The sequence below is a fragment of the Melanostigma gelatinosum genome (assembly GCF_949748355.1).
Source record: "Melanostigma gelatinosum genome assembly, chromosome: 2".
Classification (NCBI taxonomy): domain Eukaryota; kingdom Metazoa; phylum Chordata; class Actinopteri; order Perciformes; family Zoarcidae; genus Melanostigma; species Melanostigma gelatinosum.
The window spans coordinates 1,847,466-1,873,487 of NC_136635.1; the positions used below are offsets into that span (position 1 = coordinate 1,847,466).

The 26,022-nt window shown below is 42.9% G+C and overlaps 1 protein-coding gene across 4 annotated transcripts in view; it reads right to left on the reverse strand.

Moving 5' to 3' along the window:
• Positions 1–24,977, reverse strand: part of arnt2 (aryl-hydrocarbon receptor nuclear translocator 2) — a 69,725-nt gene extending 44,748 nt beyond the window's left edge. The window contains exons 1-6 of one of the 4 annotated variants that reach the window (XM_079281659.1): positions 24,722–24,977; positions 13,948–14,059; positions 9,812–9,859; positions 8,250–8,315; positions 7,085–7,286; positions 3,969–4,182 (exon numbers count right to left, since the gene is read on the reverse strand). In XM_079281659.1, the coding sequence (XP_079137785.1) occupies positions 3,969–4,182; positions 7,085–7,286; positions 8,250–8,315; positions 9,812–9,859; positions 13,948–14,059; positions 24,722–24,752 (673 nt within the window). In that variant the 5' untranslated portion in view covers positions 24,753–24,977. Of the gene's footprint in view, positions 1–3,968; positions 4,183–7,084; positions 7,299–8,249; positions 8,316–9,811; positions 9,860–13,947; positions 14,060–24,721 lie in introns of all 4 variants that reach the window. The other 3 variants (XM_079281658.1, XM_079281661.1, XM_079281660.1) reach the window with 3 other exon arrangements.
• Between the last annotated feature and the right edge of the window lie 1,045 nt (positions 24,978–26,022).

Genomic DNA, 26,022 nt, shown 5'->3' on the forward strand with positions numbered 1-26,022 from the left:
GTCTGGGGATCGTGTGCATAGCTGGCGTCACGGTCATGTCAGTTGTAGAGAGGTCGCTGTGGAGTTTGGAGTTCCTGCCAAACCTGTTCAGAAATCATTTACATGTCCACTCGGAATAGACTCAGGGGAATGTGTTCCTTCAACAACTAAAGTCAGTCCACAATATGATCACACTGCATCATACCCATCATATCAGAAGTGGTGTTTTAATGAACTTACAATAAAAGTCCCTCACAGGCCCGATCTATCAGACTGTGACTAACATCCAACTGTGTGAGAGTTGTTTCCTATCTGCTGGCATAGAGACGTTCCTGTGGAGGCCCAGAGAGACAGCTGATCAGTGGAGCAGCCAGAGGAAACCTGCTCCAACACACAGGTCACACTGACCCTCAAGGCCTGGATTTGGTGTTACACTTTGAACAACACCATCCTGCACTGTGACAAATCACTTCATAACTGGCACTTCTTGTGAATCCAATTAGTCAAACTATTTCTCATTTGGACTTGATCCTCGATCACACGGTTACAGTGGTTTGTGTGGAGTAGAACCTACATGCATGCTGAGAAAAGGAAGGGGAGACCCCACAGCCGGGCTTTGTGACTATAACCCGTCTCCATCATCATTAGAACAGGACTGATCCGCTCCAGATGGAAAGGGAATTCTTCATATCTTGCATGTATGAAGGTGATGAAGGCGAGCAGGCTGATGAGCATGGTAAACACATGACAGACCACATTACATCTTCAACAACTGGCCCAAGCACATGAGCCAGTCTCTCACTCAGACGGTTCTCCCTGCATGACTTTGCATGCTGGGAGTAAGAACTGTCCTCGTGTCCAGCTCAGAGTGGATGTCGTGTTGTATGTAGGTACATCGAGCAGCCGCTGCTTTGACTTTGACCACATTAGGGATTGTCACATTAGAAGTTGAAAATCACAGATGCCCCATTTGCTGTATAATAAAGTTATTAGTATCATCACTTAACAGCAATGTTGTTTTTAACCAAAGGATGAACAAGCCTTCCACTCACATTCCAGCAACTCTGAAGCTCCGACCAGAGAACGTGAGAGCTGATGTGCCAGATGTTCAGCCGGACTGGAGCTGTTTATGCGTTTGGAATTTCAAATAAACTCCCTGCTGTAAGCAGAATATCACTCCATCCCACCTCACAGACCTTCTACAGTAAGCAGTCCCACGTGGATGGAGGTTCTTCTCTGAGCACACCTTCTGAAACTCTCTTTACTTTCATTATCAGTGGGTCCAACCAGAGAAGTGCTATTATTCTCAACAGCAGTTCAGCCGTTTGGGTAGAACACGTATTCCCTTGCTTGCTAAGAATCTCATGTTTGCGTCAGTGATCCCAGTAAGTGGATCACACTCTTCACAATTCCCACAAAGAACTACAGACAGCAACAACTGGTGTCTGTAGTTCAAGTTGTTCAGTCCTCCACATCAGTGAGCTACAGGCTCACAGCGAAGTAGAACCAGTGAGCAGCAGCAGCAGCAGGAGACATGCTGCTTTAGTTCCACTCAATGGAACTGGGAGAAATGCTCCTTCAAAGGCTGATTATGTGCTTGTGTGTGTGCGCATGCTCGTGTGTCACAGCTCTACATGGAGATTAGTGTGTTGTGTGGATTACTCTGGGGTCATGTGGACGGACTGACGGACACACTGAGATACTGTGGAGCCTGCAGAGGACATTCAACAAACAATGCTGCCCTCTGGTGAGCACCATGAGCATGTGGGACGTCGGAGAGTAGTCTGGGATGTCAGAGAACGACTGAGGGTAAGATGCTTCCTGCCTGTTGAAATGACAGATCATGAACAGTGAGCATGTGTTACTGTATGAGCGTCTACCCGTGGTAGAAATGCCTTGAGATGAGACAGGAAGTCTAAACTAGGATGCTACAGACTGAACAGACTGCTGTGAGGCACACGGCTCAGTGCAGTACGATGGTTCGTACTGCACTGAGCTGCTGTTGAGAAATGAGTCCATGTTGGGTTCTTGGGTTGCGGCCTTCAGATCTTTAATTCACATGAGGTTTGTGTTCCTTTCCTTCTTTCTTCTTATAACCAGAGCATGAAGCTATTGTTCCTCCTCATACTGCCGCTCCTGTTTCTCTGCCCATCCATGTACAAGCTGCCCACTTTTGCATCGTTTTTCTTCATCAGCTATTTTTTGGATTAGTAATAGTTGTTCGTGTCGTTCTAGGATACTGATCGTTGATCCCGGTCCTTTCCGCCTTCTCCTTGTCGTTGAACTCGGTACTTTTGTTTGTTTTGCTCAAATATCGCTACGATGGGCCAGATGTTGACTGTCTGTGCAGGTAGTTTGAGCTGTGTGCTCATGAATTCCATTTCTGATGTTTTGAGGTTTGTTCAGGACGGCTGGTGAAAACTAGATAGTCGCTCCTGCTGCATGCTTGTAAGGTACGTCCAGAACGGTCTCTTTCCTGTTTGGGTTTCAGTGGCATCACAGTACTGACCCTCGTTAGACAGACGGCTTCTCTGCCGTCTGTGACAGTGATGGAGCTCTTTCACAGCAGACATGTTGGTACGTCATTGCAGGAAGAGCCCAGGTGTAACTACCAACATTAAAAGGCTGGTTTCAGGGGGCGGGGCTTTGCAAACCAATAATTGTTGGAATGCTGTTAAGCATTCCAACAAGTTCTTCGAATCTTTATTCAACTTCTTCTATTTCTTCCGTCCCACCTCTTCTTCTCCTTCATTTTTAAGCGACAGAAACCATTCAACTATCAAAATGTTCAGCTCTTTCACCAGAGGGGTGCTATGACTTTTCATATTTCTAACCTTCAAACTTTTTGAATTATTAAGCTTTTTATTTTCAATGGGATCTCTATGGAAAATGAGTCTGTCTCCTCTCCCCTTCTCCCCCACACCCCATTTCAAAATAAAAGCCCCAGAGAGTGAATTCTAACTGAACTGCTTGTGATGAAGCCTGTCATTTAATAACCTCTGTTTATGTGTGTCAAACATGATGATTATGTCTCCTCTCCCCTCCCTCCCCCACCCAGTCCCACCCTTTCAAAATAAAAGCCTCATGGATGAACTGTATTTAAACGTTTAGCTCAAAATTAGGCTTTTTTGTTGAAATAATGAATGCTCTTACTAATACTGCGACAACTGCGACTACTGCTAATATTTCTAGTATTACTACTACTACTACTACTACTTCAACTTTTGCTGTTGCTACTATTACTACTACTGCTATTACTGCTACCATAAATATTATTACTACCACTACTGCTACTATTACTTATACCACAACTGCTAATACTGCTATTCCTGCTACTACCAGTACTAATACTACTACAGCTATTAGTACGACTGCTACTAGTACTGCTACTACTGCTACTTCAAAAACTGACTTTACTATTACTACCACTACTACTGCTACTTCAAAAACTGACTTTACTATTACTACTACTACTACTTATTATACTACTACTACTGTCATATAAAATACTACGACCACTACTACAGCTATTACTACGACTACTGATACTACTACTTCTACTACTTCTTCTCATTACTAATACTACAACTTCTACTACTACTGCTACTACAAATATCACTACTGCTACAACTAGTACTGATTCAAATGCTACTAATACTTATACTGCTAATAATACTTCTACTACAACTACAACTTCTACTACTACTACAACAAATATCACTACCGCTGGAATTCTTTTAAGCTACAGAAACCGTTCGAATATCAAAATGTTCAGCTCTTTCAGGAGAGGGGTGATATAACTTCATATTTGTAATCTTTCAACTTTTTGAATTATTAAGCTTTTTGCAATTTTTTAAAAATTGGATATCTATTTTCAGCAATGTTTTTGAGATTCATTTCAGCTTTCAGCATTCCAACGCATTTTCAGCAGGAAATGCATTTTCTAGTTACAACAGCAGTTGTATTTGTAGTGAGAGTACTTCCTCTACCTGTCATGGAGTTTTCTGAAGTGCTGAGCTGTTCCCTCAGCTTGTCCACATCGTCAGGGTGGACCTGTTCATACAGAGTGCTGCCAAACCACTCTGCCTGGGGATGGTTCAGCACCGGCGCCACCGAGTCCGACACGTATATCACCCGACCCGTCTCCGCAGCAACCACAAACAGGAAGCCGTCCGCCGCCTCCAGGATCAGATGCTTCAGTTCCTACAGGGAGCAGAAGGCTACATGAGCTCACAGACGTAAACACACTACCAGATAGGTCCAAAGACATGTGCACGGCTGAAACACTGGACTAGTGGTACGGATCTCTTCTACAAGGAGGGAACTGAGATCTGTTTACATCAACTCACATTAAGAGTTCAAACGTAATGAATAATAACCAGCTGTATGCTGCTTTACATGCAGCCAATCGGTTGCATGTTGAATCATTTCTTGTGAGTGTGCGAGTTTAAATATCTCGTGCAATATTCATGCAAGTGCCCGATGATCATTATGGAGTGGAGACACAAGCCGCTGTCTATTCCACCTCCAGCTCCACAGTCCCAAGCGAGCGGTGAGGGACACTGTAACGTGTCCTTTAGTTTAGGGACACTGTAACATGTCCTTTAGTTTAGGGACACTGTAATGTGTCCTTTAGTTTAGGGACACCGTAACATGTCCTTTAGTTTAGGGACACTGCAACATGTCCTTTAGTTTAGGGACACTGTAACGTGTCCTTTAGTTTAGGGACACTGTAACGTGTCCTTTAGTTTAGGGACACCGTAACATGTCCTTTAGTTTAGGGACACCGCAACATGTCCTTTAGTTTAGGGACACTGCAACATGTCCTTTAGTTTAGGGACACCGCAACATGTCCTTTAGTTTAGGGACACCGCAACATGTCCTTTAGTTTAGGGACACCGCAACATGTCCTTTAGTTTAGGGACACCGCCACATGTCCTTTAGTTTAGGGACACCGCCACATGTCCTTTAGTTTAGGGACACCGTAACATGTCCTTTAGTTTAGGGACACCGTAACATGTCCTTTAGTTTAGGGACACTGCAAGATGTCCTTTAGTTTAAGGACACCATAACATGTCCTTTAGTTTAGGGACACCGTAACATGTCCTTTAGTTTAGGGACACCGCAACGTGTCCGTTAGTTTAGGGACACCGTAACATGTCCTTTAGTTTAGGGACACTGCAACATGTCCTTTAGTTTAGGGACACTGCAACATGTCCTTTAGTTTAGGGACACCGTAACATGTCCTTTAGTTTAGGGACACCGCAACATGTCCTTTAGTTTAGGGACACCGTAACATGTCCTTTAGTTTAGGGACACCGTAACGTGTCCTTTAGTTTAGGGACACCGTAACGTGTCCTTTAGTTTAGGGACACCGCAACGTGTCCTTTAGTTTAGGGACACCGCAACATGTCCTTTAGTTTAGGGACACCGTAACATGTCCTTTAGTTTAGGGACACCGTAACGTGTCCTTTAGTTTAGGGACACCGTAACGTGTCCTTTAGTTTAGGGACACCGTAACGTGTCCTTTAGTTTAGGGACACCGTAACATGTCCTTTAGTTTAGGGACACCGCAACATGTCCTTTAGTTTAGGGACACCGTAACATGTCCTTTAGTTTAGGGACACCGTAACATGTCCTTTAGTTTAGGGACACCGTAACATGTCCTTTAGTTTAGGGACACCGTAACATGTCCTTTAGTTTAGGGACACTGTAACATGTCCTTTAGTTTAGGGACACCGCAACATGTCCTTTAGTTACATAATTTTACCTCTCATGAAATAACAGTAAATCTTTACTTATTGGTGAACTTAATAAACTGATATTAATGTCATGTTTAGTGATTCCAAACTGGAGAATATTGTCTGCTGTATATATGGCAGGTGAACACAGCAGGTGTACGTTCACTTCTTTAACTTTACCTGAAGGAATAAGTTCAGTCAGATCCAATCAAATAAAACAGCGTGTCAGTGTTTTTCATCATTATTTCGTTACTTATACTCAAGTCGCTTTTTTTCAGTCAATACTTTTGTATTCTTACTGTCCACCACTGATGAATAGCATGCTGCAGACAAACATCAGAGTGGATCCCTGTTCACATAGTTACTAACAAGAGGAAGAGGCCTATGGCATTCTACACAGCAGAGTGTCCTTGGTTATAAGTCACTGCACATGCAGGCGACGCAATGATGACTGCAGCCTGAGTCTGAAATGATAAAGGGGGTCGAGTAAGGCCAAAGAAGTGGTCCAGCTGAGACAGGAGCAGGTCTGTGACCAGACGCCTACATCAGTGTCAGCTTGAGTTCCTTATTTAGAGTTCATGTGTGACGCTGGACATTTAGACTCAATGCTGACCCCAGTGCTTTCAAGATTTGACCGTTGCCATAGTAATCGACACCCAAATCAGTATTCAAATGCCACAGCTTCTTTTGTGTAGGTTTTAAATATGCATACATGCAAAAATCCCAAATAGCATTTGTAACAAAGAAATGTAATCCCACATTATCCATTATGCATCAACATTAATTATTAAGAGTTTTTCTCAGAAGGATAGCGATGACTGTTGTGTGTATACGATGTGTGTGTGTGTCCAGCGGAGGAGATCGATACAGTCGAGACACAGCAGGTCTTTCATCTTATATCTTGCTTTAGGCTTTATTCATGTGTTTATAGGCCTCATATGAGCAAATCATTTTTATAGGCTATCGCTGTAATTTATCACTGAATTTATTTCAATTAATGGGAACATTTTTAAAGTTAGATTTTTGTCATCAATTCTCATTCGATAATAACAGCAAAGAAAATAACAATAGAAGTACGGCAGGTTTGAGCAAAGTTGGAGAGCTGGTGTACCCAGAATGCTCCGCGTGGAGCGGGTTTGAACTCCGACACTACCTGAGAGGGAACCTCTTCAGCTGAACAACTGACTGAGGTCAGTTCCTCTCCAGATGGCCCTGAGCATTCCCACAGCTATTTTGTATGAATAACTTTGTAGAAATGAGTTTTTACTTTGACATTGAAGTACTGACAACGTCTGTGATTCAATGAAATAAAACAAGAAACAAGGATGCATGTTTTATATGTCCTGGGTCTGTCAGTACAGTACCTGTTCAGTGAGGAAGGAGGGCTTATAGGCCCCATCAGTGGACGTGTTGCCAGTGCCTCTCATGGATTTCATATGGGAGACGGCCATACGCAGGATGGTCAGTTTGTCAGGCTTCCGGGCCAGGGCGCTGCAGGTAGGGACCATGTCTGACAGCTCGGTGATGTACTGGGTCATTTTGTTGCGTCGGCGTCGCTCAATCTCACTGTGGTTCTCTCTAAAACAGAGAAAATGCAGTTTGACACTTGGAGAGTACACTGTAACCTCCAGACCTTTGACTGTGCTCTACATCACCAACGTCCCTCAACCTACCATCTGTTTGAGCACAAACTGAAATGCTAGAGGAAGGATTTTACCACGAAATCAACTAAATCACACTTTTACCAAGTGATGGTATATTGCCTGCAATCTGTAATAAATTGTTGGGATCAACCTTTTGGTTGAACGATTGATGAGCTTGCTAACTGCTGACTATTCATTTGAAGATGCATATCTGCTTTGAGTGCTTATCGACGCAGGTCAGCCAGAAAGGTCTTTGATGAGAACAAGACTTTGACTGAGGAGAATATCCTTCAGACAGCTGGAGGGACTCTGTGTTTGTGAGATGAAAGTATCTCAGAATGAGACAAAGTACCCTTCAGACTCAGTAATATCCCATTGACACGATTCACTGACACCACTCGTGTTTTCTGCTCTTTTTCTTTGACTGCATCGATGTTTCTTTCAGGGGATGTGCCTCGTATAGCTCTTTCCAGCTGTTCTTTTGGGTGGCCGTGCTCAGCTCTCCTGTCTATGTGACATCTGAAACAAACCAACTCCGCTGTGCCTAGTTTGAAAAGTGGGCCGTTACCACAAGACAGAGAAAGAGCTTCCTCTCTGTGATATATTATATTGTCCTATCTGCCAGCTCTACTGACATGCACAGCTGTTGAGAGGAGTACTGCCCACCACAGTGGAACGCTTTCTGTAGCCAGACATGTGATATTCAACATACTAACAAATACAATTGTTTCTAATATACCAATATTGACCCAATATCATTCTTTGGCACCAGTGGTTAGTATTTCCCTGTCTTCGGTCAGAACAGGTGTGCAGTGTGCAGGCTGTGCAGGCTGTTGAGCTCTGAGTCAAGGGAACATCCTCTGTGGCCACAGCTAGCTAGGCCTACCTGGCGAACCTCTCCTTATCCCCACCAGCAATCTCATCATCATCCTCATCATCATCATCATCATACCTACAGAGAAGAGAGGACACAGCATGTAACACAACGTACACACACAGGTAAACAGCTTCTCTGGCTATATTCCTCACATGCAATGATTGGCACATATTAATGCATGAGAGCAGATGGTTCAAAGACCGGTGGGAAGAACATGGGCGGAACTGAAGCAAACATCCTGCTGTCACTGGTGAGGACATTTACACTACACTTACTGGACTTCATAGCATAAGTAATGTCCTACTTACAAACCTAGACACACTCCAATTATTGAATCTAAAGGTAAGGCAGCAACATGGAACAAACATATTATGATTATATATCATATTATAATCACAGTAGGGTGATGGACCTTTGGGGAAATACATCTTTAACCAGTTACACCTGAGTTGAACTGGTTAAACATGTCTGATAGTTGCTGTCCTACAAGACTAGAAGCAGAAGAATAGCAGCAGCTGTTTGAGTCTCAGAAGCAGCTGAATGCCTCACTGTAACATCCTTCTGTGTGGATTCAATCAGAAGGAGATTTCAATTTGACGAATTGAATGTGAGCAAAACGTTCTGCTGAGGAAGGCCAGGAGATGGGATAGTTCCACCAGTAGTCAAAGTGAGCATTACTATAGAATGCAAATAAGCTCTATTTTGCTTTCAGCTGTCTATTCACATACAGGGACCCGAGTTTAAAAAGGATGTCAAAGTAAATAGCCCGACGTTGTCGCACGAAGTCTACTGAACCGAAGCTAGAATGTAGAGAAACTGTTGATGTACAGCCTGGAGCTTTCACACTGTCCTGGCTCAGCTGTCTCCAAACAGCCCAAAGACCTTCTGGTCTCTGTGCAGCTGAGAAGCAGAGTGAACAGAAGCTCCTGGCTGAGAGAATCAGCTCATCATCTCCTCTAACATATGTGCAAAGTGCATGTAGAGAGGCAAACCCTTCAGTGACAATATGGAGCTTTCTTGTAGCCCAATAAATCATACATGTAATGCTACTGCCCATTATCAAGAGTGCAGTTCCTCCTGTGTTCAGCAGAGAGCAGCTCCTCCTCCTCCTCACTGCCACCACTCGGCAGAGATAAACCCACTGCTGTGTCGTCAGCTCAGAAATTAAGTCATGCACATCCTACAGACTTACACTCTACACAACACGAGAAGAGAGAAAAGGAAAATGAATGAAAGGTGAGGTCGGTTGAGATGCAGTGACAGAGAAACACTCAAGTCCCTCTTTAAAGAAAGGACAGAACAGAGCACAACATCTTGAATGGAAGGTGAAAAGCAGCAGTCAGTGGTACAAACAGAGGGTGTCTGCAGGGTTCTTCCATCGCTACCACCTGACATGCTGAGATCAATGTAAAACCAAAGAAGACTGACGTTCGTTTGGTGACTTGCATTCATACTGTGCTACTTTAATATGCTCATGTCAGCTTAAATTGACCACACCTGCAGATACCCTGAAACAGGAAGTGAGTTCCTCTGTGAACAGGGCTGGTGCTTCCTGCTTTCTACGTGCTCACCTTGAAAATTTGCTCGGTCCCTCTCCGTCTTCGTCATCAAAGTCCATTCTGGGAAACAACCACAGGAAACATAGTGACTACTTCTGTTCGACTTGCCAGCTGACAGCATCCCTGTGCCTTCTAGTACAGTAACTGTAAACAGCTGGAGACGACTTCTTCCTCATTCGGTTCTGTTGTGTCTGCTGATGATTGAACCAATAGAACAATGTGTGTATCAGGCCAACAGTTGATGACTCAGCATTACAGAGCCAACGCTCTCATCTCAACACCATCACTTCACTGTGATTAGTCACTGTGACACAGTTTGAGTCAGTCATCTGTGACTAGAGTTAGCTGAGGCGTCATGATGGTTAAAAAGCCGACATCGGTGCATCTGAGAAAACAACTCAGGAGCTGGAATGAAGTCGGACATCTGATAGGAAAGGAATGGCGGCATCATTTGGTTCTGCAGTATTTTGAGGTAAATGCCGTGAAGAAGGTTATTATGTGTTGACACTGTTCAAAGAGCATCTCAGTGTAACCTACAGCACCACCTGCCTGTAATGGAACCAGACAGGGTGATGCAAATGGTTCCACATCCTGTTTCCATCTCTCAGCTCAAGTGCTAATTGTAAAACTACTCCTGAACCGAAACAAGTATTTCATCCTCTGCTGCAGGAAGACTGATTCAGGTTCAGCCGTTGTCGACACAGTTTGAGTTTGGGGCATCCGGGCTCCCTTCGTCTTTAAAGGTGCCAGATCCGAGATCGGGGGCGTTTCTATTGCCTTTTAACGGCTCTTAAGGTGTCGATGCCGAGCCGGCGGCTCATAGCTAACGGTGCAAACAGAGCTATCGGTGTTTCCCTGAGGGTGGGCTCTACGCCTCCACGAGGACGCTGTAATGCTGTAGGAGAGCGGTGGCAGTGAGCCAACCAGTGGGACACGCTCACATGCACCAACATGCACTAAAAGCTCTATCAGGAGAAGCTCTGGTAACAACGCACAGAGGGAAAGAGACTTCATTCTCTGCTCAGCTCGACATTACTGCTCTGACGTTCGATCTTTACATGATACGTGTTGGCTGATATATTAATGTTCGGACTACACAGCTTCTCTAACATGACTCTCTCGAGTCACAGAAGCTCGTTCAGTTCAGATTCTACAGGATTGGTGATGCTATTTCCAAAGCACTTCAGTGAAAGACGCTTTGTATGGACGACATGAACCGCTCCAGAACAAGTTCGATGTGCAGCATACGTTAAAGCAGACACTGACAACTGACTTTGGGCTTATGTTACTGCTAACCCACGAGTCTTGCTTGTGGTACACTCCTGTGGTTACACACACACTCACTCACGCACGCACGCACGCGCACACACACACACACCTGTCTGCTCAGTTTGTATGAATGATCTACCTGATGGCTTAATGCACCATGTCAGCAGCAGTTTCTTTATGAGGGGGAATGGAGAGGATTACTTTGTCTGTTGTTGTCTTGGGATCCTCTTACTTAACTACAACCTGGCTCATCCCCACACACACACACACACACACACACACACAGCTTCATAAATAAAGCAACAATGACAGAGACAAGAGGAGTCTCTGTTGTCTCCCTGTGCCATGTATATTTGGCATATAGCCTGTATCAGTCCTGTATTATGTATTCGTGTGTATGTAGGCCTAATGGCTGTGCATGGGTTAAATGCATTGCTTTGGCCCCTGAGGATTCGATTCACAAGGTACTGAACTCATGTGCAGGGCCCCGTACGCTGCTTCTTCCACACTAATGCAGAACCAGAAAATGCCATTCACATGTCAAAGGAGGTTCCATTCATTATGGAGTCTGAGGTTGTTTTCCTGAAAGCTCTGCGTCCAAAGGGAAACACTTTAAGAAGTGGTTGCTGCGCTTTGCCCGTTCTTTTCCTGTTGACAGGAAAACATTGCATTAAATCCATTATGTGATGCCGATGAGCAGATTAACATCCCACAGACGTATCTCACTGGAGAGCGTGAGGATGTGCTCCATGGTGGCAGAAAGGAACCATCGAGAGTAGAGATGCAACAAGTAGTCAAATAGTTGATTTGTTAGTCATCAGACAACTAATTGTCAACTAGTTTAATAAGTGACATATTGTTTACGTCTGTTATCATGCAGAAACAAAGACAAATATTAGTTTTCATCTACAATGTCAACTATGTGTCGGAGTTTTGGACATTTGGTCGGACAAAACAAGACATTTGAAGAAGTCACCTTGGGTTCAATAGAACCAACAATTCATCAATACATCAAAAATCTGGAAATTATTGACATTGAAAATAATTGTTAGCTGCAACCCAAGTCTATGTCTACTTGTGTCCACCTGTTTGACGAGTCCTCTGATAAACTGAAGAAGGTTGTTGATCCACGTGTTCTGTGGCAGCTGACTCATGTGAGCTGACTCAGCGCAGGAGGACAGACGGACTCCATGCAGCGCAGGAACCTTTGCAGCTCATCTGTCCCTGACCAACCGATGTATGTTCGCTCAGGTTCGGTCATTATCATGAAAGAAACCAGGTGTGTTGTAAAGGTGTGTTCCAGCATGTTGGTGGAAATGAACAAAGGGTTCATGTGAGGTTGTTGTTCTAGTGAACATCAGGACTTCTTACAGGGCAACTTAGAGAAAAGTGTGATTTGCAGGCAAATTGTAAAATGTTGTTTTTGTTGAGACGTTGTGTTTTATGATGAAAGTTGAGCGCAGTAAACACCAAATCAAGACAAGATGAAGAGTATAACGCTCCAGTAATCCCCAGAGTTCAGAGTAAAGGTGGTTCTCCGGTGCTGGGGAGGCAGAGAACAGCTGATCAGCCTCAACTGTCAAGTATTATTTTACCGATATCGATCTTTCTCCGTCGATCCTAACTCAACCAGAGATACACGGCGGCCTAATTGAGAAGCACATTTCCATGACAATATATAATAACGTTCTGGATTTATTCATTTTTCCAAAACTTTTCCTGGTTTTTCATAGCGTGCCAACCTGTAATGCACAAGTGTTTGAAATGAAACTTTGTATAATTTGTATCATGATTTACCAAATGAGTTTACCAAAAGCTGTGCGTGGATGAAGAGGAGACTTTACTGCTAGGTTCTCAATAAAAGAACAAACTGAACCATGACTCACACACCGGAGAATGTAGCTATGACTCAGAAAAACAATGTTTGATTTTTGAACTATTTGTTACTTTTGGACAGAATTCCCTGTCTTGGATAGTTGATGCAATAACATGAAAGAGCAGTAAAGCAAAAGCAGCACAACATGAGAGATTGTAGCTAATACTTTGAGATAGTATTCTAGTGATACATGCAGCGATGAAACGCAGCTTCCTCTTCATGTTTCCTTGTGAAAGAGCTGCGTGACATAATGTTGTGAGTTCCGTTTGAACTACTTGAGCTCTGGAGGGCAACGCCTCGGCTGATCTTCTGCTCTGGTCCACTGAAATGATTTGCAGGTTGTCGTCTACAGTCTGTCTCTGTCGTGGTTAGTGAAGAAAGCTGACTCCATCTCCGTCACCTGGCTCCAGATCAGTCAATGGCAAAATGTACCTGCCATAGCGTGTTTCTACCAGTAGGGGGCAGTCGCTAAGCACCAGGACCTGAATACATCAACAGTGCACCTAAACACCCATATCCACAGGGATTCAGCTATAAAGGGGTTAGTTCATATTTAATGTAATTTTACTATTTCCTCTTCTTCTTGGTGCTATTTGTGTCTCCTAGTACGGTGCCTGGGAAACTAAATCAAACAGTAACACTGTTACCCCAGTAACCAGTGTGCTCACTGAACACCAGAGCACTCTGGCTAATGGATAACCTGCAGCAGGATGCTCCTTTTATAACAAAGCTGCTAGAAGCTCATTAGCAACAAGTCGTATTTTGAAACACCAGGTTAGCTGTGGCAGCTGGGCATTGTGTGTGAGTCACAAGCAGGGGTTCCACATGTGCATACAATGTCCAGCTGGACCCGGGCTGCACACTTCAATGTGCTGTTTAAGCTATAAACTAAACGGTATGACAGTGTGCTGGTGGTAACATGCATGTAATATACATGTGTTATTTCAGACGCTGCTATACAGCAGACATGTTTCCACAGCAGGTCAGCGGTGAAGACACTCACCCTCCAGATCTCCTCTTGCCCCCCCGGCCTGGCACAGCTCCTCCCATCCTCACCGGACCGCCTCCCACGGCCCCCGGCATCGCCACTGTGCCCGGCAACTCACTGCCCATCTCTGGAAGACAGAGCACAACATCAGGGTTAGCAGAGGTATATTATTGTTGGAATGCTGTTAAGCATTCCAACTATTGTCATCCTGTTTCTTTATTGTTGGAATGCTGTCAACTATTGTTCTTCGAATCTTTATTCAACTTCTTCTATTTCTTCCGTCCCACCTCTTCTTCTCCTTCATTTTTTAAGCTACAGAATCCGTTCAACTATTAAAATGTTCAGCTCTTTCACCAGATGGGTGCTATGACTTTTCATATTTCTAACCTTTAAACTTTTGAATTATTAAGCTTTTAGCAACTTTATTTTTGAATGGGATCTCTATGGAGAATATTTTCAAATCCTCTTAAACTTCTTCAACTTTCAAATCCTTCAACTTCCTCATACTTTCAGCTACAGACACCATTTCAACTTTCAAATGTTGAGAAAACCCTTAACTATTGCCACATGATTCAGCTTTTTGATATCTTTTAAACTTTTTGAACTGCAGCAATTTAACTTTTATGATTTTTCAGCCCTTTTCTGACGTTATAATGGGTGTGTATTGCGCAGCTTAGTGTGTGATGTCACCGCTAGAGTGAAGAGCAGCTTGAGATTCTTGTGAAAAAAACATTTGTGTTTTGCCACCGTGTCCACAATCTTAGTCTTAGGGATCTTTAGAGGTCTTTCTCCCCCCTCCTCCTCCCCCCCTCTAACATTATGATTCTGTCTCCTCTCCCCTTCTCCCCCACACCCCATTTCAAAATAAAAGCCCCAGTGAATTCTAACTGAACTGCTTGTGATGAAGCCTATCATTTAATAACCTCTGTTTATGTGTGTCAAACATTATGATTATGTCTCCTCTCCCCCTCCCTCCCCACCCAGTCCCACCCTTTCAAAATAAAAGCCTCATGGATTAACTGTATTTAAACATTTAGCTCAAAATTTGGCTTTTTTGTTGAAATAATGAATGCTCTTACTAATACTGAGACAACTACTACTGCTGCTAATATTTCTAGTATTACTACTACTACTACTGCTACAAATTCAACTATTGCTGTTGCTACTATTACTACTACTGCTCCTGCTATTACTGCTACCATAAATATTATTACTACCACTACTGCTGTCACTACCGCTGGAATTCTTTTAAGCTACAGAAACCGTTTGAATATCAAAATGTTCAGCTCTTTCAAGAGAGGGGTGATATAGCTTCATATTTGTAATCTTTCAAGTTTTTGAATTATTAAGCTTTTTGCAATTTTTTAAAAATTGGATATCAATTTTCAGCAATGTTTTGAGATTCATTTCAGCTTTCAGCATTCCAACGCATTTTCAGCAGGAAATGCATTTTCTAGTTGTTACTTATGATTATGAAAAGGAGATAATCATGTCACGGTCTGTGTCCCGCTTTATTGTGAAAGCCTCTCCTCTTCCTGCCCTTCGTTGCCACTAGTTACTAGCACTCTTATCCATAATCTTATCTTTTGATTATTTTGTGAGAAAAAAAGACAATTCATTCAACATAGTTTTATTATTTATTATCAGAAATAGTCTTTCTTGATCTTTTTCTTCTCTCTGCCATGATGTGTGTCTCACGCTGTCCTGAGCTGGAGTGTGTGTGTGTGTCAGAGTAAAGCACAAAGACACAGAGAGAGGAGGTTTGAGTCGAGGACATCTCACTCCAGAACTTCTAAGGTAATGACAGCAGAACGGCATCAATGCGCCAGGTTTTTCCTCCTTTAGACCCGGGTTCCGGGGGCACCCCCCTCTGGTGTGTTTAGTCAGTGTGTTTTCTGACGTTCCTGCGTTTGTTCCTCGTGTTCCCAGTGTGTCGTACTGGTTTGTCTTCAGTTTGGTTCTTTTTGTTCCCGCTGCCTTCTTCCTCAGATTTGGTTGCTGTTGTTTTTTAGCTTCCAGCTTCTGTTATTGTTGGAATGCTGTTAAGCATTCCAACTATTGTTTTCCTGTTTCTTTATTCCACTATTTCTTCCGTCCCCCTTTTTTTGAAACTCTTCTTCTTCATTTTTTAAGCTACAGAAACCGTTCAACTATCAAAATGTTCAGCTCCTTCAGCTCATCTCTGCGATGACTTTTTCTATTTCTAACCTTTAAACCTTTTGAATTATTAAGCTTTTTGCAACTTTTTTTTTAATGGGTTTCTATGGAGAAGATTTACAAATCCTCTTAAACTTCTTCAACTTTCAAATCCTTCAACTTCCTCATACTTTCAGCTACAGACACCATTTCAACTTTCAAATGTTGCCGCGTAATTCAGCTTTCCGATATCTTTTAAACTTTTTGAACTGCAGCAATTTAACTTTTATGATTTTTCAGCCCTTTTCTGACTTTATAATGGGTGTGTATTGGGCAGCTTCGAGTGTGTGATGTCACCGCTAGAGTGAAGAGCAGCTTGAGATTCTTGTGAAAAAAACATTTGTGTTTTGCCACTGTGTCCACAATCTTCACTCTTCATGCATAATTTCTGGATGTAGAAGTAGCTGATATTGTCCTTGTCGTAGAAAAATGACTGTGGAATCCCACAGATTTCCACATTTGACACAGAAGCCGTTAATTGAGAGGAAAACCAACTTTCTGCTCCATAGAGACCAATGTTAAATTTTGCTTCAAAAACATCTTCCACAGAACACGGTACCCCATTTCTATATCTTTCCCCCCTCCTCCACCCCCCCACCCCCCACACACACACGCCATTTTAAAATAAAAGCCCCACAGAATGAATCCTAACTGAAATGCTTGTGATGAGCCTGTCATTTAATAACCGGTTTGTGTTTATCTAACATTATGATTCTGTCTCCTCTCCCCTTCTCCCCCACCCCCCACACCCCATTTCAAAATAAAAGCCCCAGAGAGTGAATTCTAACTGAACTGCTTGTGATGAAGCCTGTCATTTAATAACCTCTGTTTATGTGTGTCAAACATTATGATTATGTCTCCTCTCCCCTCTCTCCCCCACCCAGTCCCACCCTTTCAAAATAAAAGCCCCATGGATTGACTGTATTTCAACGTTTAGCTCAAAATATGGCTTTTTTGTTGAAATAATGAATGCTCTTACTAATACTGCGACAACTACTACAACTGCTAATATTTCTAGTATTACTACTACTACTTCAACTTTTGCTGTTACTACTATTACTACTACTGCTACTGCTATTACTGCTACCATAAATATTATTACTACCACTACTGCTATTACTACCACTACCACTACTATTATTACTTATACCACAACTGCTAATACTGCTATTCCTGCTACTACCAGTACTAATAACCAGTACTAATACCACTACAGCTATTAGTACGACTGCTACTAGTACCACTACTACTGCTACTTCAAAAACTGACTTTACTATTACTACTACTACTACTTATTATACTACTACTACTGTCATATAAAATACTACGACCACTACTACAGCTATTACTACGACTACTGATACTACTACTTCTACTACTTCTTCTAATTACTAATACTTCGACTACAACTTCTACTACTACTGCTACTACAAATATCACTACTGCTACAACTAGTACTTATTCAAATGCTACTAATACTTATACTGCTAATAATACTTCTACTACAACATCTACTACTACTACAACAAATATCACTGCCGCTGGAATTCTTTTAAGCTACAGAAACCGTTCGAACATCAAAATGTTCAGCTCTTTCAGGAGAGGGGTGATATGACTTCATATTTGTAATCTTTCAACTTTTTGAATTATTAAGCTTTTTGCAATATTTTTAAAATTGGATATCGTTTTTGAGATTCATTTCAGCTTTCAGCATTCCAATGCATTTTCAGCAGGAAATGCATTTTCTAGTTAAAGCTGTTCTTTGTTTGATCGTACCTACCGGCCTCCTCTCTGCCTGTGGGTCCATCCTTCACCCCTGACAGTTCAGATTCAACCATTACTATGCTGAGTCCAGCACATGCTGCCTCAGTTACTGACTGACATGTGTTGAATATAGTTTACCAGAGAGTTGAATATATGTTGAGGACTTCTGAGTAGCTTATGGCAACCTAGTCTCATCTACTTCACTTTCATTTGTTGCTATACATTGTTTTATATATTGAATATTTGGGGGGGGGGGGGGCACTGGTACTCAGTGTGCTCCGGCTGATTAATCCTGCTCCAGAGTAGTTTATGTATCCCCTTTAATCCTCTAACATATGTACAATGTGTCCTTGAAGTCACTGAGCATTTAGAAATACTTTTTAATTGTGCAAGTTCAGCAAAAATACAATTTTGCCTTTGTGTCTTTACATTATTGCAATGTTAATGCAATGACATTTCAGTCATTTGATTGATTTAGTAAAGGAACAGAAGCAGAACGCTATTAAAGAGGATCATTACTGTTTGGCACGTATCACAAAATGTAAAGTCATATCCTGCCTATTTGTGTAAGAACATAAATGCATGACTCAACAGAATAAATGACCAATCCACAAAAACAGTCAGTAAACAAAAAGGCTTGAATTAACAATAGAGCAGTTGAAAAGCACAAGCCGGGTCCATCCTGTGAGAGCAGAAGCAGCTCATCTGGGGCTGTGAATGAAACATGACATCACAGTGGAACGCCATCCATGTCTGTTGTGTCAGCCTCATCCCTTTTAAACCTGGACCGTAGTGTCCATAGGACTGAGACCTGTGGCCCACAGTGAAGCCTGGCTGAGGTTTAAATACACACATGTTGCAGCACTACGTGCACGTTCAGTAGTGATGACGGTCAAACACGCGTGTGTCGTTATGGCTGAGAGGAGTTATACCGTGTTCATCTTCCTCTCTTCTCTCTCAAAGGCACTGTTGTCCTCCTCACACCGATCCACTCTGTGTGCCTTGCTGTGTTCTCTGCACACCAACTCACTCAGATGCAACGGACAGGCCAAACAAACCCCAGTGCCCCAGTGCACCCAGCAACATAGTTAATATTTGATACGGTGTGCATTCCTCCCCAGAGAGGCACACTCACACTGCAGTGAAGGAGCAGCCGTCCATCATTCATTCATGAAGTGTTTGAGTAACACACGGCTCTAAACTAGCGTCCTGTGATGAGGAGACAGCTTCTTCATCTGACAATCAGTGTTCATTCCGCCTGGCAGGAACACTGCTGCCTTTCTCCTACCAGTCTGAAGGCACTCTATAGCACACAAATGTGGGCTATTACCCATGGTGCACTTCACCATTCACAGTGCTACACCTGTGCCATAAAGAGATACATTGGCTTTTTAAAGCGAGTTCCATTATTCACCTTTTCTGCTCAAATATGAGAACATTGAAGCCCAATCCTCCATATGTGATGACCTGAATATTACGAGTGCGTCTCTGCTCACTAATCATCAGTGTGGCTCTCACAACACACCTCACACCACAACGTACTCTGAACAGTGGCTGCATTAGACTCTCTCCACAGACAGGGTTGTAAAAAAGCACTAATAATGTAATAAAACCCCTCATTTTCATGTTTTACTGATAATAAGACGTTTATTGTAATGCAATAGCCTTGTTGTCACAATGTCCTGCTCGCTGTGCATTCAGTGTTCACACTCGGCTCTGGCACACACATGGACCGGATGTTCTACAGTCAGAGCTCCTATTGAGGCTTCAGATGAAGCTTTCAATGTGTCAGTACAGCTGCCAGCCGTCCTCTGTGTGTGAGCAGCTTCTGACTGCAGTGACAATATATATTTGTGAAAGGTTAAGCGCCAACAAATATGGATTGAGGCAGAATATTTTATAAAAACATGACACGATCACATCTATCTCCTTTCAATAGATTTGGGGTTTTGGACTGAGACAGCAGCACACACACATGCACTGTATGTCTGTGTGTTTTTAATAATTAATATACAGAACAAGTCTACATTATGCATTTATAAGGCATGGAGAGAAAAGATGAGCAGAGACTCACTTTTCCTGTCAGCGCACACAGAGCAGATGTTGCTTTTTGATTTGCCTCGGACACACGGCTTCTCATGGCCGCTCTGCCATGCTGCTGCTGCACCGCTCTGGTACCAGACCTGGTCTCAGACAAAATGACCGTCATTGTTGAAAGAATTCAGTCCATGAGAATATTGAGTTAACGCAGCCTCTGTTCAGAGAAGCAGACCTTCTGGTGTTGTGATTATACAAAATGAAAAGGAACTTTGGGTCCAGAGTGTCCAAATAAACTAGAATCTGAATGTTTTGCCTCGACAGCAGCGCTGGTATTGTTATCAGCGCGTGAGTCATCATGCAGGAACTACCACGGAGACAGGGTTGTGTCTGTCCGTCTGTCGACACATGTGCTCGTTAGTCAGCCTTGCCATATTAGCTTATTGCTGCCATATTGATATTGGCTTACTGTATGTCCTACGATAAGAGACAAGACATGTGACTCAGCAAAGACATGTGGAACCTATGTGTGTCCATTACAAAGCACTAAAGCCACAGCTGTCTAAAGCGTAAGAGGACCATCTCTGCATCCCGTTGGAAGCATCTTCTTTGGTGCAGGGTCTTAAAGGCACACAGCTACAGTGGATCACAGGCCTGGTTTGAACTCAGGCACATCTTCAGACAGCCAACAGCTGAAACGCCCTGAGGTGAAATGCATTAATGAGCCTGTGGAGGAACTTTCTCCTTTTCAATCAGTGCTCTCTGACAAGGTTGTTCTATTCCCTCTCTCTTGTCTGTCATCCTTTCTGTCTTCCCTGCAGATGTCTTTTCCCAAACCACCAAGTCTGTCAACCGCCTCCGGACATTTAACATTCATATTCCAAAGGGAATACACAGAAAAACACACAGACATATATTCAAAGTACTTTCTTTAGTATTTAAAAATTCGACTTATTTTCTTCACCTTCCGATTCCTCTTCCCCTGTCTCAATCTCTGTCTGTCTCTCTCTCACACACACACACACACACGCACACACACACACACACACACACACAAACACACACACACAGCTCCTGACTTGTTTTCCTCTGATGCATGAAGTTTGCGGCTCTGATCCGAGTGGTTGATGACACATATTTCTGCATGCTGGCCGGTGCTGATTGGCTCTCATAGCGACTCACTGACCCCACGCATCACCAATGAGTCTCAGAGTATCTGCATTCTGAATCATTCATCATATAATAAGATACAAATCACATGTGAAATAACATAGATTGGTTTTGGATAGAAACAATTACATAAAACGTTCTGATGACAAAAAAAGGACATTTTAATAAATAAAATCTGACAAAACTAAGAGAGAAAACATTTTGTCTAAATGTAATCCCTCAAAGTTGACTAAAATGTATTGACTTAAACTGGACTTAAACTAAAACTATGAAGCATTTTTGTCTTATGCTTAAATGTAAAATAGCTGCTGAAATGAACACTGTTGGGTTGTAACTACTGTATTATTGATCTATTAAACAACGACTACGTGTATTTAGACCCGTCTGTCTCTGTTGTGCTGCTGACCGTCAGGTACCCCTGCTCAAAACATCATACAGCATTGATATCGATCAGTTGAGAACAATTTCAGCACTAATCTGACCATGTGAATGCACACAAACACACACACACACACACACACACACACACACACACACACACACACACACACACACACACACACACACACAAAGAGCTGAATAAACAAAGTACTTTGGATAAAATGGCAATATTTTAACAGCCTCCACAGCGCTTCCAAGCTTCATTCACAACATTGACATCTGTATTCCGTTGCAATATCATTTGGAGATAACTTTTGTGGAAAAAAGTTATTGTGAGGAATCAACTAGAAGCGGGTCAGATGTGACATAAACACCACTCGTCAGCTCGCTGTAGGTTGATTTCTAATTTACAGAAACTCAAGAGCGTTGTAAAGTCCAAAAGTAGAAATGTATTGAGTCAAAATAAATGTAATCATCTCCAAAATTCACATATTTTTAATCTAACAAAATGTTTTCATTGCGGTTTGCTCCACACAGAGGGGGCCGGCCCAGACCCCTTACATTCACTACAATCCCACCAATCCATTTATTCAAATGGAGAACTTTTTAAAAAGTTTGAGGGAAATGACATCATTAAATACGATGACAGACATTCATATGAATGCATTGTGGGTGATGCGTAACTGTAGAGGTGCAACACTACTTGACTTGAAGCGTGCGGGACGTTCAGTTCAACATGCGACATCTGCTCGGTACGTCCTGAGACCCAAACAGTTTAGGTCTACTAGTCGCATACCTGCAAACACACGTTCTGGACCCGAGTGTTACCCAGACTGTTTGGGCGTCTGCTGAGTCGTGGCATGCTAGTTGGTTCGGCCTGTTAGCTGGGTTGAAAAAGCCAGAATTGGGTGAAACTTTATGCCAACAGTTAAACTGAAGTCGGGTCCATCTGTGGATTCACTTCAAACATTTCATTTACGACGGCATCACCAGAATGTGTGGAAACCCAAACGGACTGGACGGGGATGGAGGCAGCCTCCCACTGCAGATCAGGACCGAGCCACTAACGCTAGAGCATCACTGCGCATGAGCGCAGGCTGTACAGGGTTAGAACACATGCCTGGAGGACTTGAGTGAGTTCTGTGCACCATTACACCGCTACTTCATTCCCTAATAACTTGTGGTATTACTACTAGAGATACCACGATATCGATATATCATCGGATTTTTGACGGATATGGCTTTTCGGTATTAGAATGAGCAGATAAAGTAATAAGAAATGACCTGATACTTACAGTACAATAGAACACTTTCTGAACTTAATCAAAACTTTTCACACATTTTAGACAAAATATTTTTTGTGATTTAGATGAATAAGCCAAAGTTTTAAAATGCACAAACCAGAGAAATCACAATTAGCATATCGATTGAGCTGCTGATTATTTCTCCAGTTAATCAACAGTCCAAGACTTTCTAATTCAGAAAAGCTGCAAATCCTCACAAATGACAAGCATAAATCAGAGAATGTTTGGCATTTTGAATGATCAATTACTTGAGTAATTAATCAATTATCGTAAGCAGTAAGGCTGATCGCAGATCAGCAGGCTAACTTTGTCCTCCTCTACAGCAGCACCAGCATTAAGCATGACTTCATTCTAACTGGGTTTCATCATCACGTAGCTCTCACTGCACACTTCCCTCAAACATCTGAGCGGATTGTTACATTGCAACAAACACAACATGAGTATAAGAGTAAAAGCAGCAGCTTGGCCCTGGCCCGGAGGCTTCCGTGCTGCTTCCATACGGTGATGTACTCTCATCTAGAATGTCCAACACGCCGCCTTCACTTCTAACAAGAGACAGAGGGATCATTGGGTTCTGCCCTTCTTTGATCTGAGAGGGTTATTTCCTCATCTGTATATTGTTCATTCCAACAACACCTCATCTCCTCACTCTGTATGCAGCCACGGTGCCATTAACCAGACAATTCTTTATTTATATTCCCTTTTCATTTACATTGCCAATGAGATGGCAGCGAGCGTGAGGGAGAGCATGCATGACATGTTTTCATATGGAGGTCTCAGTGGCTCACAGAGGAATCACTGTGGCACTCTGTCCTGGTCTGGACAGCTCCTTTCTCTTCTGTTACAGACAGAGAAGAAGAAGCTGTGGAATCTGAACAACAGCGTTCAGGCACCACAGTGACATGCTACAGCACATTGTGTACAATGACTTCATTCAACTGTAATGTATTAAGTCAGTGACATTGCAGTTGACTCAGGACATATTAAAATGATGAACTACATTATGTAAATATGGTTTCATTATCAGGCTCATTGGAAGGTTTCAGTATATTTGCTCAGCATGTCTAATCTGGGGGTGAGTCATTCATTAAGATGTGCTCAGAGTGAACACACTGCTGTTCGCTGTACAAACCTGTTCTACTGAATGCATAGAAGCGAAATCAAGCACTGGGAGAACATCACGCCAGACTCTATTCAAACATTTAACAATAATGACTTCCTTTGTTTCTCCTGAAACGTACACCGCGCGCAGAGCTGCACACGGGACCTATTGCATATTAACATCCAATTCTAGTAAATCGGCAAAGGTGTAAACAACCAAGGGCCGCGCAATTCTGCTCAACCCGAACTTTTATCAGCGGCTCCCGCAGTGATCAACGAGGACGCGGGCTCTGGAGGTTCACACAGTTTTCACTGACGCGTTACCTGGTGCCTGGTTGCTCGATACCGGACTGCACACTGTGTTTTAAAAAGATCGTAAAATACTGAAACAAGGTCCGTCAGGTCAATATCATTTAACGTTGTTGTATTGTCAGATTTGTAAATAATTTACGGTTTAGCATTTCGCTCTGTCTAAGAAAGCGGTAACGTTACACAGCGGGAGAAGAAACCCTTTCCGAGCAATAACGGACCATCAGGCGAGGAACAGACTCACAGAGACAGTGAGGTGTTCCACAACAACACGTGTCACCGATGTAGCACACAACATGAAGGGCAATGCTGGAGGGCAACGATATGCAAAGTAACCAAGCCGTGAATTGTGGCAATGTAGTAAGCGGCGGTTCAGTGGGGGAAGGGGGATGGATGCTGGAGAGCAGGCTTCTTCAGCGGCCCTCTTCAGCAACAGTGTAAAGAAAAGCCAGCTCTCTACCTCTATGCTACACAGCAGCAGCGAACATTCCGCTTCGTCCACACCGACACACCGGGTACCGACTTACCGGACGGGTTGACCGCGGCGGGAGTTGCCATGTTTCCTCAATGGAGAAAAATAACAAAACGGCAGCGATGGAGATGACGCACAATACGGCTAGAGTCCCCGTGAGAGAGCGTCTAAACTCCGCGGAATTGGCACGCGAGGCTCGGCCCAACCGCCTCACATCCGTCGACGCGGAGGAAAAGTAGTCTGGGTTCAGACGCCTAGAAAGCCGTTTTCTGTGCTCGTTCGGTGGTGGGGCGGAGAGAGGCTATGTTTGATGGAAAATGTCTCCAAGACCAGATTTAGTGAAATGCAAGATGTCTGAGTGGTAGCACCGCGAGATTTTAGGGTCGCTTGAATAAATTAATGTTATACAGTGTGACTGGTGCAGTGATGAATGCAATGCAGAGACGTGGACTGTTTTGAATGTATTGCTCCTCAGTGTTTGAAGTTAGATCTGAAACACGTTTGTTCCGTTGTTTGTGTTTTCTCTTTTTAATGCTATGTGTCGTCCACTGCCCGGAACTCTTCCTCGAGCCGTTAAAAGCTGCCCTGTGGTGGACGAAGCTGCTCGACCCTCTACCGGACACGAATGGGCTCATCTCAGAAGACCCGGTGTTCAAACAGCCCAAGATGGCAGCCTTTTGCCACATTTCATGTAAAGTCACAGTTTTTAAGGTTGTAAGTAATTTAGCTTATTGCAGGTGTAGTATTCAGATCATCTACTGAAATAGAACTATGTCACCTGTGAAAATAGACTGCAGTGGTGGAAAGGTATTTAGTACAGTTACTGAGGTAAACTGCTATAAGCTGTGTACGTACAGTTTTCAAACACTTGTATTTGACTTGAATGGTTACAATGTATCAGGCCGATGAGCACTATCACGTTGTTTGATTAACGAGTGGTTAGTTGCTCTTTCACAGTTAAAATCATGTTAATATTTGCGTTTTTAATCAATTATATTAAGTCAAGTCATCTCCATCATGGTACTCATTTGTTGCGGTAAAATAGTAATCTATGGCAACAGTAGATGCTTGTTGAGGCTAAATCTCAAGCCCCACAGAGAGAAGGCTGGAGCACACGTGTCCGCTGCTTTGTGCCGTCATCACACGCTGCAATAATAACGCTACCAAAACTGGTTTACAATTATAAGGAATTTAATTCCACTGATGCAAGTACGATTACAGTTAAACATTGGAGTACATACTCCTATGAAATATTAAAACAATAAAACCCCATTTGCAAAAACCTCTACTCAGCTCCTCAGGTGAAAAACACGTCTGTCGTCCGAGGGCCATGACACGAGAGAGGAAAAAAGACTT